Source organism: Opisthorchis viverrini (assembly GCF_000715545.1).
Source record: "Opisthorchis viverrini unplaced genomic scaffold opera_v5_128, whole genome shotgun sequence".
In the NCBI taxonomy this organism is placed as follows: domain Eukaryota; kingdom Metazoa; phylum Platyhelminthes; class Trematoda; order Opisthorchiida; family Opisthorchiidae; genus Opisthorchis; species Opisthorchis viverrini.
The window spans coordinates 1,224,456-1,243,869 of NW_008751782.1; the positions used below are offsets into that span (position 1 = coordinate 1,224,456).

A 19,414-nucleotide genomic window follows, 5' to 3' on the forward strand; every position below is an offset into this window, starting at 1 on the left:
GCTGTCGAAGAGTTTTCAGCAACCTTGTGAGTAGTTTCCTTTATGAAAATATACTGCGATATCTCGAATATCGTGCCAACTGAATCATTAGGCGGCCTGTATACAGCACATTCAGTTGTAGAATATCATAAACGAGCGATTCAGTTGAGTCTCTCGTGAAAACCAAATTGATTCGCATATTAGTGTATTTCTCGAGAACAGTAGATCATAAAGTTAACGGAAACTCGGGGACTGCGCCTACCTGCTGAGCCCCAAGAAGGGCGAAACCGGTCGTGGACTGTCGAAGAGTTTTCAGCAACCTTGTGAGTAGTTTACTTTATGAGAATAGATGATCTTGTTGTTGGAACACAATTCATAGGGCTACTGAAAACAAATTACCGCTAAAGTATGATTACAAGCAGAAGCAATTTGGTATCCCTTCAGTTTGCGTTCACTATTCTCCAAACGTTTGAGAACGGCGAATAGAATTTGTGAATATTGATCCTCTGAATGATCGGAAATGAGGTATTCGCAGGCTAACTACGAACAGTGCCTTCTCAACAGATGAAGCGACGCTTCGAGAAGTCACTGCCCACAAGACCAGATAACGATATTTCATTTGATGTGACCGATAGGCAATGAATGTGAGCAACTGTTGGATCATCTTGTTAGCACTACCAAAGTTAAAGGCCAGGACTACGGTCAACATAGAATGATCATGCGCAATTTGAGGTCTGTCATCGGAATCGAAGGTGAAAAGTACGTGACTTTGAAGTGAATATGAACGTCAAGATGATCGATTTCGGTTTGCTGAAAACCAAGCTAACGTGATGTGACGCAAATCCTGAGATAAGATGAGATGAAGAGAGTGGATGGATATATTCGCGCCACAACAAATGATCAAATGAGGTTAAAAGCAGTCATACACAAGACAAAGCAAGTAAATATATTGACCAGGATTGCCGGATCGCCAATGAATAGGATTGATGAATTTGCAGGGAAGTAAGTTCCGTTCATTTACCGAGTTTAATACTTCTAAATTTCTTCATTCAGGAAGGTCGCAAACCATGTTGACTTGCTTTGTTTTAGGCATCTGGAATGCTTAGGAACGCTAAGCGGTAGAAAACATTCTCAACTGCCGGTTTGTCGGTCACCTAGGTTTTCGGCTTCGTTCATGAATTGTTGACTCGTTACAATTAAGTGTGTGATTGCGCTTCCGTCTCCTGAGTGTTCTACATCGTCGCACCACTTCAGAGTAATTATCAGTTTCAGGAATGTGAGACAATCGATTGATGGTGAGTATGAGTCACCCACGCTTCACCCCGTTTCTAAACTGACCTTGATTACACAACCAGAAACAGTGTGATCTATTTCACACCTCCTTATTCCGTTTTAGACAGTTTTGCCCACCAAAGCGAACTCCGCCAGCACCATAAAAAAATTATCTAGACATAACGGTTTCCTATTTCAACTTGTAGCAGCGAAACCAGACTGCGTGAACCGATTTGGTTCGGACGAGGAAACATCAGATTGGATACATCTTATGTCATTAGACATTTCGTAAACTAGGTAGGAATGAAACTATCTGGCAGCAACAACGAACACCTTTTGAATGAACATGACTTACTTGGCCGAGGAGTTGGCATTTGCTGACGTATTTCCGTAGTTGCGATGCCGGGAAAAGGTAATCGAGCTGGACAACAGGATGAAGCAATACCCGAGAACTAAATTGTTTCTAGTATCTACCATTGTCTTCGTTGTTTCATAAGAAAATATTCACTTAGTAAAATATGTTTTCGTGGTTTTTATCCGATTTCAGCCGGATGAAAAAAGTTTGTTCCTAGTTGACCTGAGTGACAAGAATTGACTAAAAGTTAAACACGCTTAGAACAGTGTCGTAGTAGATATCAGTCACAAATGTCCAAGTGTATTGAATACACTTTCGATGAAACAGGGCGTTCCATTTCACTCTCGTGAAGGCTTTTTGCAATACTCGGATACAGATGAAACCCCTTTGTTGTTTTGCAAACTAAATTGGTTTTTGGGTAAGATTCAACCTAATCCCAGCTGATAATGTGATGTTTTCCAACTGAGTGTGCTTCACAAGGGCCGCCTTACATTTCAGCAGTTTTTTTCTGTCTAGGTAGTGTACCGCGATATGTCAGATATTGTCCCATGTGCAACACCAAGCGACCTTTTGATTGTACATTTAGCTGACAAATATCACAAACGAGAGAATCAGCTAGGATTCAGTTGAGCCCACCGTTAAAGACGAACTGGTGAATTGCGTCCAATTAGGGTTTAGGTAGAACATGAAATTGACGAAAACTCGGAGACTGCGCCTAACTGATAAGCTTGTCGTGGACTGTCGAGAGGTTTCCAGCAACCTTACTAGTATTGTGCTTCATTAATGCGCCAAGTCTTGATAATAGTTATACAGGTTCACTGGATTGAGGATCACACTCCGTACCATCAGAGTCTTATCTTCTGTTCCCAGTTTTTGAAAAGCTTAAAAACACTGACGCCCAGTAAAATCGTTCAGCTTTAACACCCTTTCTGTGCCTAGCTTCCATGCCACCCAAGGGAAGCATGAGGAAACTGCCAGATTGCCCAAGCCTAGACAGGGAAAGTCGAGAGGTAGAGGTCAGGTTCGAACCACAGAATTTCTGGTCAGTCTATTCGCGCTCTAGCCACTGAGCCATCCCGTTCTGACACCCAGTAAGAATCTAGAATAACCTGCCCATCCTACCCAGTTGTACTCTCGTTCACTTTAATTTTGGACATGGTAAATTTCCCCTCTGCAGGTCTTTCAGGCAAAGACATGCCCATCAGCTAAACAGAGACATAGTTTATTTTTTGTTTGCCTTCTCACTGCTTCTTTTGTCTGCCTTGCATTTCTTACATCAAATATGGCATACGTATTCATGAATGATTGCAATATTGATTGTCTTCGATACCCTTGTACTGTTTCACTTGTTATAGCTTGCATTCTGGTTATATTATATACAGCTGCTTTTTAGCAGCTTTTATTTTTCAGAGTTGTGCAAATTATGAAGGTTTTATGCATCTTTATAAGGTTGCGTTAATGTTCGTCAGTTTTAAATAAAAGATCCTTTCCGTGTTCCGACTCTATGAACCAGTCCACTATGTATCCTCAGCGAATCGAAAAATTCTCCCTTCTTATGGAATGGAGGGTGTCACGTCAGAATCTAATGGGTTCATTCAGGGCGAATGCTCAGTATGGTTGACACAGAAATCCTGTCAGTATACCCATCACCCTTCTGCCTGCTCTACTTTCTTCTCATCTCTTTTTATTCTCATGGAGTAACTAAGAACCCGGATAGGGTAGTGTAATGATCCATGAATTTTACCAAAGCATCCCTACTCATATGGATATTCTGAATCGTCTGCTGCTGCAGACGATGTCCTTGAAAGCTACTGTTTACCAAGCCCTTCGAACTAATATTGCCCGAATTTACCATGAATGTTACAATGTCAGTGGATGCGAGTGAATTATATAAAACTCTGATACGTAGAAAGCTGCTCATTGTCGAAAAGCCTTGTCTAGGCTGAAGCCTCCCAGTCAGCGCAGGGCGAAACATATTTGGTGGCAACATTAAACAAGTATATGGTAATTTGATTTTGATGGGAGACTCACCGAGAACCCAGATGAGCCCCTTTTATGATGCTCCTAATCAGCTGAATTCAGTTTCAAGCAGAACTTAAGGTTAATGAATGCTCTTGAACTACATCTATCTGATGAACCCCCAGAAAAACGAAACCGGTCGTGGGCTGTCGAAGAGCTTTCAGCAACCTCATGAGTATTGTATTACGTCTATACAGTGTATCGCGTCGTATCGAATATCGTGCCAACTGAAACATGAGGCGGCCTGGTGAAGCAAATTCAGTTGCTCAAAACCATCACAAATGAGATATTGAGCTGGGTTCCAGGTGAGTCTCCCGTCAGAGCCAAATTTGTATGCAAATGAGTCTAGTTCGCTAATGTCGTGCAATTTGGGCTCAAGTAGAACATACGGTTGACAGAAACTCGGGGACGGCGCCTACCTTATCAACCCCAAGAAGGACGGTACCGATCATGGGCTACCGACGAGTATCCAGCAGCTCTATGTGTAGTTCGTTATGTCTGTGCAATATATAATACCTATCTCTGTATTGGTCTCATTTATTTGGAACTGAAACTGTCGGCTGATATTGTTTTCTTAGGGGATCTCCTTGCACATCCATTTCAAAAGTATAGATCGATAAGGATTTTCGCAATGTGATGTGATGCTTTCGAAGACAACCATGTATACTTCAAGCGAGCTTATATGCCGCCAGAGCGTCTATAACTTTTCAAACTACAGAATCGCGTTCAACTCTTTGTATCGCCAAATATCCTATGGGAGAAGCCCTACATCACAACAGTTTTATGGAATGATCGTGACATAGAATTCATCAGACGGTAAGTAGCTTGACTGATAATTAGACTCCACTTTCATGCATCAAACACCGATAGAATGTACAAAGTTTACGCCAGTTTCTTTTCGGAGCGGACTTTACACTAATTTGCCAAAATCATAATCATCTGGCTGGGAGTAGCTGAATGGTCACCACCACCACAGTGTGTGATCCGACGACATTTCCGTCTGCTTCACTTTCCTGACCAAGGTTCTCGAAAACACTGTTGGTCCATACGTCTGTTTTCGAACTAACCTGTGCAACAGGTTAGGGTTAGAGAAAGCTCTTTCAAACTTGTAACATACCTCTGACTAACCTAACTGTATCGGGCTCGTATTCAAAAAGATTTCGAACACTTGGTGACAAATCGCTGTATTCGTGGTATCGCGTCATCACACACTTAATGTATGATATTAAACGACTAAGTATTGCGCCACAGGTGAACAACTAGGCTGATCTGCATGTGTTACATCTTGTTGCACGTACAGTGCTTTTTCCTCAGGACGATTAGCAATTCTTCTGCTATTGAATGGCAGCGGCTAATAAGCCATCGGTTTGAGAACATTTTGTCTTCGCTCTCAGTCTCTCTCTCTCTATAGTGGCACCGGACGCATGCATCTGGAATGCGTATTGCTTTCTATCTTTAGATGAATGTTCCAGTCAGAAACCGATTTGGTTCATTCAGGGGGGTGTATCGTCCGGCAGGTTATTCATCTGTGCTCTTCAGGTTTGTAACGAGGAAGCCGTGTATCTCATCCAGTTCTATTGTGTCGCTTGAGAACATTTGTCTTCGCTCTCAGTCTCTCTCGCTCTATAGTGGCACCGGACGCATGCATCTGGAATGCGTATTGCTTTCTATCTTTAGATGAATGTTCCAGTCAGAAACCGATTTGGTTCATTCAGGGGGGTGTATCGTCCGGCAGGTTATTCATCTGTGCTCTTCAGGTTTGTAACGAGGAAGCCGTGTATCTCATCCAGTTCTATTGTGTCGCAGTAACTGTGTCCACGTTTGCACAATAACTGTCCGATCAAATAAATCTCGAATAAGCCCGACGGTCTGCATTCATTTTAATATGTGGAAACTTTTGCCCTTCTGATACCCTTTGGACGAACTCTATTACGCAAACTGCTCCTGATTCTTCTTAGTCACCAAGAGAGTCATACCTTGGAATTTCTTACCGCTTTCCACGACAGTCTTGACCTATGTGTCGTGAATATCTTTCTTATCTTATCTCTTTTCATACTACCGCTTGCATATGGCCATTTTCTATTTGGCCGACTAGCATTCAAGACGGCCTTGATAAATCGATGACATATCACGTGATTCTTTCCGACGTCAGCATGTCTACTGTTGGCTTGGCTGTTCGTGAGCAGATAAAACCCACATATACGCCTGTGACATCGAAACAAATAGTCTGTAGATACTTTGGTTTGCAAACTACACGGTCAATATTAGGTGTCTTTATGACCAGCTGCGTAGCTACCTTAAACTGGTTACAGACCTTAGGAGAAGCGCGTCATTGTGTCTTATCGTCGACCTCAAAGTAAGAAAATGGATTAACCGACATATGCATTGTTATAAGTTTAGTAGTCTAGCCAGAAACTGTCAAAACAGAGTTTATGAAAATGTTCCATGAATTTCGTTATCCATGAAATTGTTGGTCATTGCTCTGACACTTGACCTGTCTGTAGAGTTCGGAGTGAAATTCAAATACGACAATTTCTGTGTACTAGCTGCGCTGAGCATGCAATCTAACCCAAAAGATCGTTCAAGTGTACACACTAATGAAAGAGAGAATCGAGATGGTGAAGTAATCTCTCCGAACACATACAGAATGCCCGAAAATAGGGAGTAAACTATTTTTGGTAGGGTTGGAAATGTTCCCAAGCCGTTTCATCATACACACTGCCAGCCACACAACGCCATTAGGAGATTATCCCTCTAATTCGAACTACTCCTGTATGTAGATGTAGAAGATGTGGTACCTCGGTAACGCGCTATGTATTGTTTTTCTCATACCAAATTCACAGTGGTGTAAGACAAGAGGTGAGCAGTCTGATTTGGCAAATGAGAATTCACATCACTAGACGTGGAGATTTTATTAGTGTCGTTTGCCTCGTGGGATGATGTTCCTTTGATTCTGTTTGTGTTTGACTAGAGACTCTGAAAGATGTGATCATCAGCTGCCTTGAATGGCATATTTGTTCACTGTGCGTGTTCACTGAATGAAAGGTTATGGCAAAGCCGTAATACAGTTCCATCCCCTTTCCTATGTTATTCTTTTTTCTTTATGCAGTTAACTAGACCTGAGTATATTGCACCAGAGTATTTAAACTGATGTTGTTGCCAAATGGAGCTGATGACTATAACAATACAGCTGACGGTGATAATGATAACGCTGATGACGAGAGCGGCATTTCAGATTTTTTCAAGACCAAAGCTTTCACGATAATAATAATGAAAACACACAGAACATCTGTTAAATGGTCATATCAAGGTACCGGCACACTGGTCAATACTAGATTGCATGGGAACAATTATCACCTCTTTTCTAAGGTTGTACTGCGTCGCAAGCTAAAAATGTCCAAGCTGAAACTGTCCACCGCCCTTCTAAATATTGGACAACGGTCAAAACTTTCACTTCATTGCCCAATACCGGAAGCAGTTATGGGCAACGCCCTACCAGTAATGCTTTCCAGTATCCTCTCCAGTTAGCCATTCTGATAAATTAAATTGTCGAACGACGCTGAGGGTTAATTTGCCGACGAGTGCAAACGAAACGTGAAAAAAAGAACAGTCAACCTCCCCTTAACTGGACTGTTTTCTCGTTAGATAAGCCAAATGGAGTGCTCATTGAACGTCATATCCAGGTAAGTGAAAATCACACTGAAAGAATGCATCGGCGCACTGACTATCATTATATTTACACTGCTGATGCCTCTTATTCCAGGTTGGACTCTTAGTGAAACCATTCTGGCTGAATTTGTGAAAGCATCCCTTTCTTCCAAGTTCTGAAGACTCTCATACTAATTTGCAGTAGCCTAAGGAATTTAACAGAGTAAGCAACATGTAGTGAACGAATTCTTTCAGGTACTACGCATGCTCCTAGTGAAGAGCGCTGAGGCGCGCCCCCAAACACTTGAGTGTTTTTGAAACGAGTAAAGTCATCCGTTGCATCCCACGAGGTCCTTTCAAGGGACCGGCTATCATTTGGCCCCTACCAGATATCTTCTAGTTACTGCTTTTCCGTGGTGGAAAGCGGGTTTCGGGTGCCACAGCTCCGCAGATCCAGTGGCTAAACCCCGATCACCCTAACTGGACGGGTGAAGTCACTTCTGAAATCTGGCGGCTACGAAGGCGCTTCTGTTTCAACGATATAGACGATTTTCCCGCTGCATTGCAGGTGGCACTTGGATGTGTAAACCTTAGAAATCTTCCCTCAAAAAAAGGCAAGTGACACTAGGGCTGTTATTGTATCATATCTCCCCATCATTCCATGATGTTCAACTCAGCCGATGCTGCAGCATCGGGAAGCAACGCATCCACTGCTAGCCCAGAGAGAGGAGTAACCCATAAGCGGGCTGGAGCTCTCAACACAAGAAAGCTTGCTCACATCGACTGGAATGTCCGCACCCCGTCGGGTTATTGCATCCACGGGATAACGATTACCGACTTGGTATCGCTTGTTTGTTTGGGACCAGATTGCCCATAAGAAACATCACACAAATCCCCATGAGTGGACGCCTACTACCGGTTCTCTTACGGCGGTTAAGTAAGTAACTCGGGCTTGTATGGGGTCGCCCTTAACTTGAGTGGCCATGTCTACAATAAGATCATATCTTACAGCATGACCACCAAACCCAACAAGTATTTGAACCATCCCAGCCATCAGTATTCTTTTCTATATAGTCCTACAAGTTACGACGAGTTACTTGCCCTGGTCAGTGTGTGTATTCGCACACCCGATGTCTGGTAGGCAAGCGCCCTCGTCAGAAATAGGAATGTGGCCATTTTTGCTAATTTTGGGGCCATACATATTAGGCTGTAGTTTAAAGTGACACAGGAGACCTATCGAGTTAAAAGCTCACTCTTCGACAAATAGTCAGTGAATTTTTATTTCATACTATCTACTTATGGAAGTTCTATAAGAGAATGCGAACGACACAAAGTAAAATCAAACAGCTCTAAGTCCTCAGCCAAACCCTCCCCTGACACGCAGGTTGTGATCTGGCTAAAAATAGGCTGCCGCAAATAGAGCGGTAGGTAGAAGCGTTGCATGGAGAAAAGTGATCGCAATGCATCGGTTCATTGTTTGAATTAGTGTAAATGAGTGAGGAATGCCTAAGCCAAACGGTTGGTCGTTCATTTCGCCAGCTGTAAGATCAAAGGTTTACAAAGAATCAGTATCCGCTAGGGTATTATCCTTAGTATTATTACTATGGAGCCCTAGAGTGGTAGTTAATAGACCGGATTTAGGTTCTGAAGGGAATTTCTCTCGAGTAACAAAGAAGAATAAACACGAGGTTCATGACCACTCCACAACCGGAATAACGTATTCTGTACAGTTTCAATCGGGATTTTATCTTACCGGTAAAATCAATCGACAGTCAATGCACATCGTTTTTATTCTTGTTCGGAATTATCAGCAATACGCCTCCCGAGGATCTCTACGGAGATTCGAATCCGCAGCCTTCTGGATAATAGGTGAACACTACATCGTTCGGTCATGAGTGGCTGAAGTACAATGGAAGTCATCCCAGTCTACGTAGTTTCCAGTTTCAGTGGCGCTCCATCTATGTGGCCAACTGCCAAAAGGTTGCACAAACGAACACTCATGAAGCTGCCACAAATTAGTAGGATAAAGATGCCGGAGCCTACTGGGAATTTTCCTCCCATGCTATGGAGGTTATTTCTAGGTCCATAGTAGCCCATCAACATCATCAGCATGACCATGTATAGCCTATCTAATTCCCCCGATAAATCGTCTGTTATTTTGGCTGCTTCTATGAATTTCTACTCATCATCTGCTGACAAAAGCCAGGGAACCCTTCTCTGACGAGGTGAAGCCAGCTGCTAAGTGCAACAATGCGCATTGATTGTCCGATCGTTCCCCACGTTACCCAGTGGATTATGCACCCAGTTAGATAATCGGAGGTTTTCTAGGGGAAGGTATCACATATTTAAACCACCAACAGTTCAAGAATCTGATGTTCAGCGCTAATCTGACAGAAATTCTCCACTCGTTACACATGACTAATGTTATTCTTTGTTGGTAGTGTGAGGATTGGCTGCAATTACAGGACGAAATCTCCACAATAGTGTTATTCCCCCCAAACACCAGAGTGACCCATGACTCGTGATGGAAGGCTAACAGAAAACCTACCACAATAACAACAACAGATTAGCTTATCCGCACAGTAGAAAACTGGATTCAGTAATCCAAGACCGGACGGTAAACAAACTCGTTTGTTTGGCTTAGCTTAGTTGACAAAGTACGGCGCAAACGAACAACATGAATTAACAAAACAGTGAGAGGACATAGATATGGGGACTGGTCAGAAATCAAACGACAATGCCGCACTATTTTTCGCACATATTGTTCTTCTGTGCTGTACTCGACAACTAGAGCTGCGCTGAAGACCGATTCCAGTTGTTTAGTAGATTTCGCGACTGCACTTTTGGTCTTGAGGGTAAAATGTAAACAGGAAAGTAAATGCTTGAAAGTTACCATGGTGATTTCCCCTGAGCACTGATACCATGGTGAGGAAAGAGTTCAGAATTAGTGTCATGTCGTCGTTTTAAAGTGATTACTGATGAGACCAGAGCTACGGGAGGGGGGAAGAAGGACATAATAATATTGACGTAACCTCACTGAGAAATAAGCACTTCCGACAGTCTGAACTGGCTGACTTCCTTCAGGTAGTTACCTCAGAGGCCAGTATCGGGTGAAACCACCAGGAGCGGCGGTATGGATTTTTTTCTGGTTAAATATTTATCAGACGGGAATATGATCACTTCAGATTAACCGAAAGTTTCAGAAGGTATCCTTCTGAAGGTTAGAGGCGTAATAACCATATCCAGCTTGGCTGATTATTTTTTGGGCAGGTCGAGTGTTGCCTGGACGGTCTTCTAACAGTGAAAACGAATACTTACGGTCAAAATCTTACGGAAATTTTCGGGCCGAAATTTCTCTACTCCATAACAAAGTAGCTTAAGGTGATACGTCTGTAGCACAGAGACATGTTTACATTGAATTGAACTACCAAGAATTTGCTGTAAGTGAACATTGAGGTCACATTTTTGATACGCAGGGAGCAAACACAAGTTCTGCGATGACGCAACGATAGAAGCTTGCAACAGGACACATGGAGGATGACGTTTTTTGTAGTCCACTATTCATGAGGTTGCTGAAAACACCTCGACAGCCCACGACCAGTTTCGCCCTTCTTGGGCCTCATCAGGTAGGCGCAGTCCCCGAGTTTCCGTCAACCTTATGTTCTACTTGAAAACCAATTGCACGAAATTAGCGAATATACACTCATTTGCAAACTAATTTGGTTTTTCGAGAGACTTACCTGAAACCCAGCTGAATCTCTCAGTTTTTATGTTTCTTCTTCATTGCTCGGGCAGGTTGATCATGACTGCCTTCTGCCTGCACCAGTGCTCCCCAGACTTATGCTTTGTCCCGATAGAGTTTGTTGAATTCGTATCTTCCGAGTTTTTTCACCGAAAGAATCGCTGCTCCATGGTCGGTGACATACTACCGAAGTTTCAACAGTAGGTCGGGGTTAATCTCTACGATATACACAATAAAACGATCACTTTGACTCCTGTCCTTAGAACCTCAGTTTTGGTCCAGTCGTGTCTGGCTATGCGCAGATAATGTCTGCTCAGGGACCGTGTGTTCTCAGAGCTAAAATCGTGTGTTTTTAAGGGTCGGTCGTTTTCACCTCCGTGGTTTCGAATATCATTGGCGAGAGTGCTATGGGGCAGTAGTTGGTTAGATCTGTCCTGTTTCCAGACTGAATCAACGGGATCGTAATCCCACCTTTCTAAGAGGCCACGATGGAAATAAGCCATCCCCCCAACCCGCATTTCCGATAGTGAATTTCTAACATTGGGACTTAAGTGATTCATACAAGAATATAAGTTTTTGTTGCAGAAATGATTTCCTCCCTTCACTCTATAGGATGACAATCTCGTTTCACCCACTGGTGTCCGTATATTATGAGAAAAAGTCAGAACGCATAATGTGGCACCGTTCTGTTGAGTTGGTCCATTTTACTAAACTCGAAGTTCGAATGCCATGTTTTGCCCGACTTTAGACATGATGAAAACTCTTGCGCCTTCGACTGCTTTTACAGGGCATTGCACTGGCTGCGTCTAGGGAGTAGCAAATGAACTAGAGAGAAGATTCTCAAAGTTGTCTATCAACAGAAAACTTCAATAAGAGTCTCTTTCCTCATAGTATTGTGCTTCTTGCGAACCGCTGGAGTGATTCGAACCTGTGGCTCTCTAGACAGAATTCAGCTACCACACCTTTTGATTGAGGGTAGTCGAACACCAGTCTGCTTAACGGTTACTTGACTAGAGTACATCACCACTCCTCTTCAAACCCTCAGTTCGCCTCACATGACCCTTTTATGGCTGAAATCTCAAGTGACGACCCAACATGGGAGTTTCCCAAAATAAAACGGTAAAGTGACGAATGAATCTGGTGGAAAAGCTGATGAGACCAGGCAAAAGTTATTCCTTAGTGAGAAGGAGAGCTCATAAGATAAAGAAAGAACTTTGAATAACAAATCTCCGTCTGTATATCGTCTAGGTGTTGGAAATTCTTAATCAGCATGCTGTTAGAACAAACTCACAAAGAGTAGTGAAATAGAATAAGGCCCAACAACTATTGAAACGAACGGCTACGTTAAACTTTCTTCAATCATCAGAATGTATGGAGCATACTCCAGGATGGAGAAGGGTAGCGAACACTGGTGGTAGACAAGTTAGACCTTTTGGCACCATAGAACATTACGCCTCTCAACAAGGAGAGAAGCTCCTGCCGTTTCCAGAATGGCTTTGTATACAATGTTACTCATACGGGTATACAAAAATGTTTCGGACCAGAAAGCACCCTCTTTATATGACTAATTTTCCTCACTTCCCTTACTGTGAATCTTTACGTTTCACAGTGATGCAATGTAAGTAAACTCGACTTCAGCTAACTTGATGTCCCACTTCCTATGCTTGACTACCTAGTGGGAGTATAAATACTCGAAAAATCTTCGGGGTAAAGTGCATCCTTATTGACATAAATTGTGCTGATTTCCTGGACGGAGCAACCCTCAACAGAGATGGGGAAATCAACAGAAATTTCCATAAATCAATCGCAACAAATTAACGTCAATAGTTTTATTGTGAGAACCTCGTATTCACGTGAAATTGCCAATGGTGATAAAGGAGAGCATCAGGATATTTCCAAGACAGATGATCATCCTAGAAACGTGATAATTTTTGGTGTTCTCTTGTTGTGGCCAATTTGAAGGTGTGTGATTCAGGTAGATATCCACCCACTACATAAATATTCCTAAGGGGGGCTTGAAATTCTTCGCTGCACATTTGCTTGGGATAACTAAATCTCGCTCCAATCATATAGCTACCATATAAATCTGTCTAATTGACCCTATGGTTAATGGCCAGGTTGTCGTTTGCCACACTGCGTTATCTGCTGACGCCCAGAATCATTTACACACCACTGTTAATGGGGTAAACGTGGTATCAGGCTGAGATCTAAGGGAACTGACACAAGACACGGCAGCTCGGTAGTAAACAAGACCTTAGTGTCTCGGTCCAGTGATATGCCCTGATGTTTAGGTCGGCAGAAGGCTTGTGGCAGGCATGTGCACGCTCGATCGTGTTGCGTCGCAAGTTTCTCACGATGGGACTGATGGTCCGTATGCCGACAAAATCCTCAGTGATATGCCGTGATGTTTGGGCCTGCAGAAGGCTTGTGGCAGGCATGTGCACACTCGATCGTGTCGCCCACACGTCTGTCGCAAGTTTCTCACGATAGGACTGATGGTCCGTATGCCGACAAAATCCCGCACGTCGAACACCGCTCTTTAAGCACCTCCAGAAGATCCGAGTCGTCAGTCCAAGCCACCTGCGCACGTACATACTTGGTCATGGTCCGTCACGCTGGTGCAGCTGAGCCAGGCGATTCTATCGTCGCCTTGGGGATGAGACGCAGACAGACCCTTTGAGCTGGATCAAGTAGTATGATTAAACATGAAGGAGTGTGGGCAGACATTCAGGCTTGACAAAACCGAGCTCGTCCACTGAGAGACCGATAGGATAGGATCGCCTGGCTCAGCTGCACCAGCGCGTCGTCGTGCCCAAACTTCTGAGTAGCTGGGTTCCTGTCTGTCGCACACTCACGTGTCCGTAGAGAGGGGCACCTACGATGACTTCCGCTTACGCAACGGTGCATGAGCATAAGTAACTGTGTAAGTGTGCACATGTGTGAGGAGACACGGTTGGCGGACTGGACTAACGGCTCAGACCTACTGGAGGTGCCTAAAGTGCGGTGTTCGACGTGCGGGATATTGTCGGCATGCGGATGATCGGTTCCTTTGTGTTAAACACGCAGTGTACGCGGACGCCTGACGGTGTGAAATCCGTTGACCTGAAAAGCCAATTCGGATACCAGCCCCTTAATTGTACAGTTTGATCTCGTGTCTCAATATCAAGTCTTACCATTGATTTTATCTGGACGAAAGGGAAATGTTAATGCCCGGTGTGTGATTCAAGAGGTGTGTTGTACGCTGGACAATTTTGTCAACAAAGCAGGTTTCTGAGGTCATTTGTTGTAGAGCTTCATTCTTTCGTAATCCGCTGAAAATAAGTGAATTTCATCTTGAAAACAAGGGTTAACGGGAAGTGTGGGATTCAACTCACACAAATAAGGACTTAGTTGATCTTATATTTGTTTGACATAGCCTTTTTGCTCACAATATCAACCAGCTCGTAATTGTCTATTCATTAACTGCACCTTTCTCTAAAGAAATTCATCCTCTTATGTTGCAACTTGAGTGAACTGCATGACTGGCTACGTGACTTGTTGAGTCGCTCTGCCAACTCACCCAGGCCTACAGAGTAGTACTCTGTATTTATAAGTAGAATAGAAATATGGGCCATGGTAATCAAAAGGTTGCGCCTTAACCTCGACATGAAACGCAGTAACACAAGAAGTTATTTGGTTGTGTTAGTTTCTACTCAAACTTCCTTAATCACGTATGAAGAGAAATTTTTTTTAAATCAAATCAAACGAACAAACTTCAGACCATCACCCAATGGCCTGGTCAGATTAGCAAGAGAGAACCAACGATGTGTCTGATTATAGCGCTTAGTCGTGTTCGAAGAACACGCCATCGGAAATGGCGATTGATGTAACAGCGAGGTGAGTCGAATGAAGGAGATAGATAGGTGAAAACGGGCGAACCCGAATGGGTTTATCAGTTGCTTGCAGAACAGAGACACAGTCCTCAATTTTTGCGGACACAACAAAAACAACACCGCGCCACTCAAGCCCACATCACAAATGGATTGGTCAAACACTGTGAATGTGTGATCAAACCTGTTTGATGGAAATCTGTACTCGTGTTTCAAACGCAGCCTAAATGGTTTTCAATTGAACAGTTTTTTCCTGTATTGCTATCACGTTCAAAATGTTCAGGAATCTCCATAACATTTCTTTTTTTTCTCCTGAGCTAATTTAGAAAATTTGTGTCAAGAATCATGGGAAGACGGAAAATGTACTGCGTTGTTGAATCACTTGCACATCGAATTATGTGACCAATCCATTTGCAATGTTCTTCAACTATATATGCATCGCAATGCCTACCACAGGGTTCAGTTGAATATCGACGTGTAGCACATCAGTTCAGTTCCCCAAAGTACAATGGTTTTAGCTGCTACAACTTCGTTCACCGAGGATATGGGGAATAAGTGAATGAAAGTGATGTGTTGGAGGCGACGGACCAATCTGCGCATTCAGGACATAAAAAACGACATAGAGGAACAGAACGCGGCCGTCAAGGGAAATCATCCCTGTCCTTGATATCCATACACGAGGACCAAGAAGGCCACAAATTAAATCTGGAAAACGCAAAAATTTTCGCATACGGAGACACGAGACACGGAAGAGAATTTCTGGAAGCGTGGTACTCCACAGCAGATTCGATAAACCGGTGCATCGAACTGGATCCAATTTACGCACCTCTACGTGCAAAAGACTAACATCTCAACCGGAACACCCAAGGAGAACCGAATATTGGATTCACAAACAAAGAAACAAAGAACATCATAAACGAGAGATTCAGTTGAGTCTCCCGTGAAAACCAAATTGATTTGCAGATGAGTGTATTTCTCGAAAACAAGAAACTCCTTGGAGTCAAATCAATAAAGGTCACAAGCCGGGACTCGGAAGGACAAAGGTCACTCCGGCATCGACCAGATTACGGCGGCAGGGGATGCCAAGCTCAAAGATCACGTGGGCATCGGCGAATGAGGACACAGGATAACGGAGCAACCAATGGAACCGCCTGATGATATCACCTCGATTGGTGATGAAACATTTGCAATCGAATTGTCCAGCTCAGCGAACAAGCCAGCGATCACATAAAAGCCTGTCTGTCCTATTTGCCATGAGGTGAAAGCTGCGCAGTGAAGGTGATAGATAAATTTGGTGCAACACCACCATATCTGTTTGTCTTGTCCAACGGTCCACAAAACCTGATCCCAGTTCATCGAATGGGCATGGGGTTTACATTTCAATCAAACTGTCTATCTCAACCGTACTGTGCTTTGCGTACCATCACAAATCAGTAGAAACGGAAGTTTCAGTCAAACTTTTAGACTCGTTTTAGATGCTTTCTAATTGAGTGGGACTCAGCGTCATTCATCAAAGGGTCATATGCAGTGCTATCTGTAGGTACTACCCTAAGACGATAATTAATTAAGTGAAGGAGCTTACACCAAAGGTCTCTGGACAAGTTAGTTAAGTCAAAGCCATACTGTTATAGACATGTGATGCGTCGGGACCGCCTTCGCCCACTGGAACACCACCATCCAGTCAGAGAGTTAGGTATCTGAGTTTCTCCCACGATTGAGGTATCCACTATTCAAGGATCACGCTTTGAGCAACAAAGCGTAAGAATCTGAGCCGCATGTGTCTAAATATGAGATTCTTTGAGGAAAGAATACGATGCAGTGGAATCTAATGCATACCATACAGATTAGAAGGTATCAGTATCTCTTCAAGGGGCTGAAAGCTACTCATCTACTCGAAGAGGTACCAGCCGTCGTGGGTCGTAAGCCTCTACGGAGTAAAAGTCCTTGAAGCGACCGTTCGCACTTTAAGCAGCCTTATATGCACAAAATTTGAAGCGCGCTTAAAGATGCTCATTCACGAGGTTTCCTTATCCGGAGGGCATTGTGCACCGAATGCTGGAAGCATAGAGAGATCACAATCAACGGAGGTTCGCCAATTCTGAGGCTCGGTGATAATCCAATGGTATGTGGTGTACAGTATTTCTACGTGGTCTGTATTCTACCAACACGACCGAAACCTTATGGACTCAAACATATACATGAAGATATTTGTAATGCACTACTCATAAGGTTGCTGAAAATCCGTCGACAGTCCACAACCGGTTTCACCCGTTTTGGGGCTCATCAGGTAGGCACAGTCTCCGAGTTTCTGTCAACCTTATATTCTACTTGAAACCGAATTACACCAATTTAGCGAATATACACTCATTTACAAACTAATTTGGCTATTCGAGAGACTCACTTGGAACCCAGCTGACTCTCTCGTTTGTGATGTGTCCAGGCAACTGAATGTGTTGCACCGAGTCGCCTCGTGTTTCAGTCACCTGGAAACATCACAAACGAGAGATTCAGCTGGGCTCCAGGTGAATCCCCCGAAGGACAAAACTAGTTTGCAAATAAGTGTATATTCGCTTATACCAGAAGACTTTTAAACGGTGATTTCCACTATGGACAAAATATGTTGATACACACCGACTTCTTTGATGCTGTTTATTAGACTATAGCAGACCAGAAATTCAGTTGATCCATGCAAAAGTGCAAGTAGAAAGTTTGCATCGCAGTGGTTCACTTCTAAGATCATAACTGCTCGTCACAGAGGCCTGAGGAGCAGCAACTCGGTCTACGGTGTGGGTGCACACAACAACCACGCGATCCAAACATTTCGGCGTGATCAACGTCCAGGTAGGAACAACGGGCGAACGGCCTGATGATGACGTATCTCACGGTGTTTCTGACTAACGTTTATTTAAAGATGATTTAACTCAGTCATAAACAAAAGGTTTAATTTTGTGGGTTTTCGTGTCTTGCTTGCTGGCCTGTTCAACTGAACTGATTTTGTGTTCCCATGTCAGCAAAGCTGATGGAATTTGAAATTCTCCTTTTAAGTCACGAATGTAAAAGTGAAGTATTATTTCATTTGTTCAGCACATAGGTTGATTCATCAACCTGCTTTTCACTTTTAACAAGTGTGTTGACCATTGTTGCGCTGTAACACTCAAACGCTCAAAGGCAAACTTGGCCAAAGCTGGTAGATTTGGAGAGCTCAAAAACACAAAAGGTCTAACAAGCCAGTGCTTTACCACGAACGTTTATGTAACTTCCATCTGTATGAGCATGTCTCAGATATTTCTAAACTAAAAGAAGTGAAAGAAAAGCAAAGAATGTCTGAAAATTTATCGGTTTATGGTTAGCCAGTAGTATTTGACATCCCACTGATGGAAACATGCCTGGTTGTCCACGTGTAGTCGATCCCGCAGGTAATACACTTCCTCGGTTTAGCCATGGTAGCTCATGGACCGTTTGTTTGCCCAGGAATGGGCCGTTTCGTCCTACCAGATAAAGAAACCGAATGTGTTTGTAAGATAGGAGAGGTCTATATGATGCCCCTGAGTTATAGGCAACATTTAACGAGAAAGATGTGACAGAGGAAGTGAAACTGCAGCTCCAAAACTCATTTTCTGATACACTGACAATTACAGGGCCAATTATTCCTTGGTTTTGCGGCTTACTAAAAGTCCGATTAGACTGACAACCGCACTTTGTTAGCAATCCTTCCACTCAGTCACATGATGCGTTCCAATATATCGACAAAATAAAACGTCAGAGTAGTCCATCGGAGATTGTTTCCCGATGACTTCACCATGTTCCTCTACTGAATGAAAGGTGAATTGTCCTGCGACTATTTGCATGAGAATAACAGAAAAATATCAACAGGTTAAAGGAATGGCTACAATGATGCACTGTAAACATTCACTTTCTGTTTTATGATAAACACCATAAACCAGTGGATGGTTATTTTCTACACTATTTATCAACGCACCTGTGATCAAATTATAACTCACAGAATTGAGAAACTTCATGGTACGATGCGACTTTTAACCTGTTATAAAACTAGACCATGTAAATCTGCGGTGGATTCCTTCAATTCATTTTGTGCGCTTTATGAACAAATTCTTACCTCAACAATGAAAAAACGTGAATTGCACACTGTTCCTGTCCCCACCTCACCAGACTGATGAAGGTTTTTCGCGCCTCGTGTATCCACTAGAGTCATTCAATACATGGATATCTCCAGGCTTCGTTCATTCATACCGGAAACATAATTTTATCGGGTGTTTGGCACACTCAGCTGGCTGGATAGCCTTAAATCTGAGCTATTCCGTCTGAATTAATTTCCCAAACAGACTACCTATCTTCGTCAGTTCATAGACAGGAACATGGGTCTGCAGGGGGAACAACAATGATAATAGTAAAAAAGGAAGGGCACTTAAAGATAATGATTTTAATGAACTTATTGCAGACGACTTTGGGAGGAAATTGATTGTACAACCAGTGATCTAATACTACTGATTTGTCCTATCAGCAGCCCAT

At 43.1% G+C, this 19,414-nt stretch overlaps 1 protein-coding gene across 1 annotated transcript in view; it reads right to left on the minus strand.

The window, feature by feature from the left end:
- Nucleotides 1-19,414, minus strand: part of T265_06222 (hypothetical protein) — a gene marked incomplete at both ends in the record, with an annotated part of 34,891 nt that overhangs the window by 7,232 nt on the left and 8,245 nt on the right. The window contains one exon of the mRNA XM_009171430.1: nt 1,607-1,672. Within this exon, the coding sequence (XP_009169694.1) occupies nt 1,607-1,672 (66 nt within the window). The remainder of the gene's footprint in view (nt 1-1,606; nt 1,673-19,414) is intronic.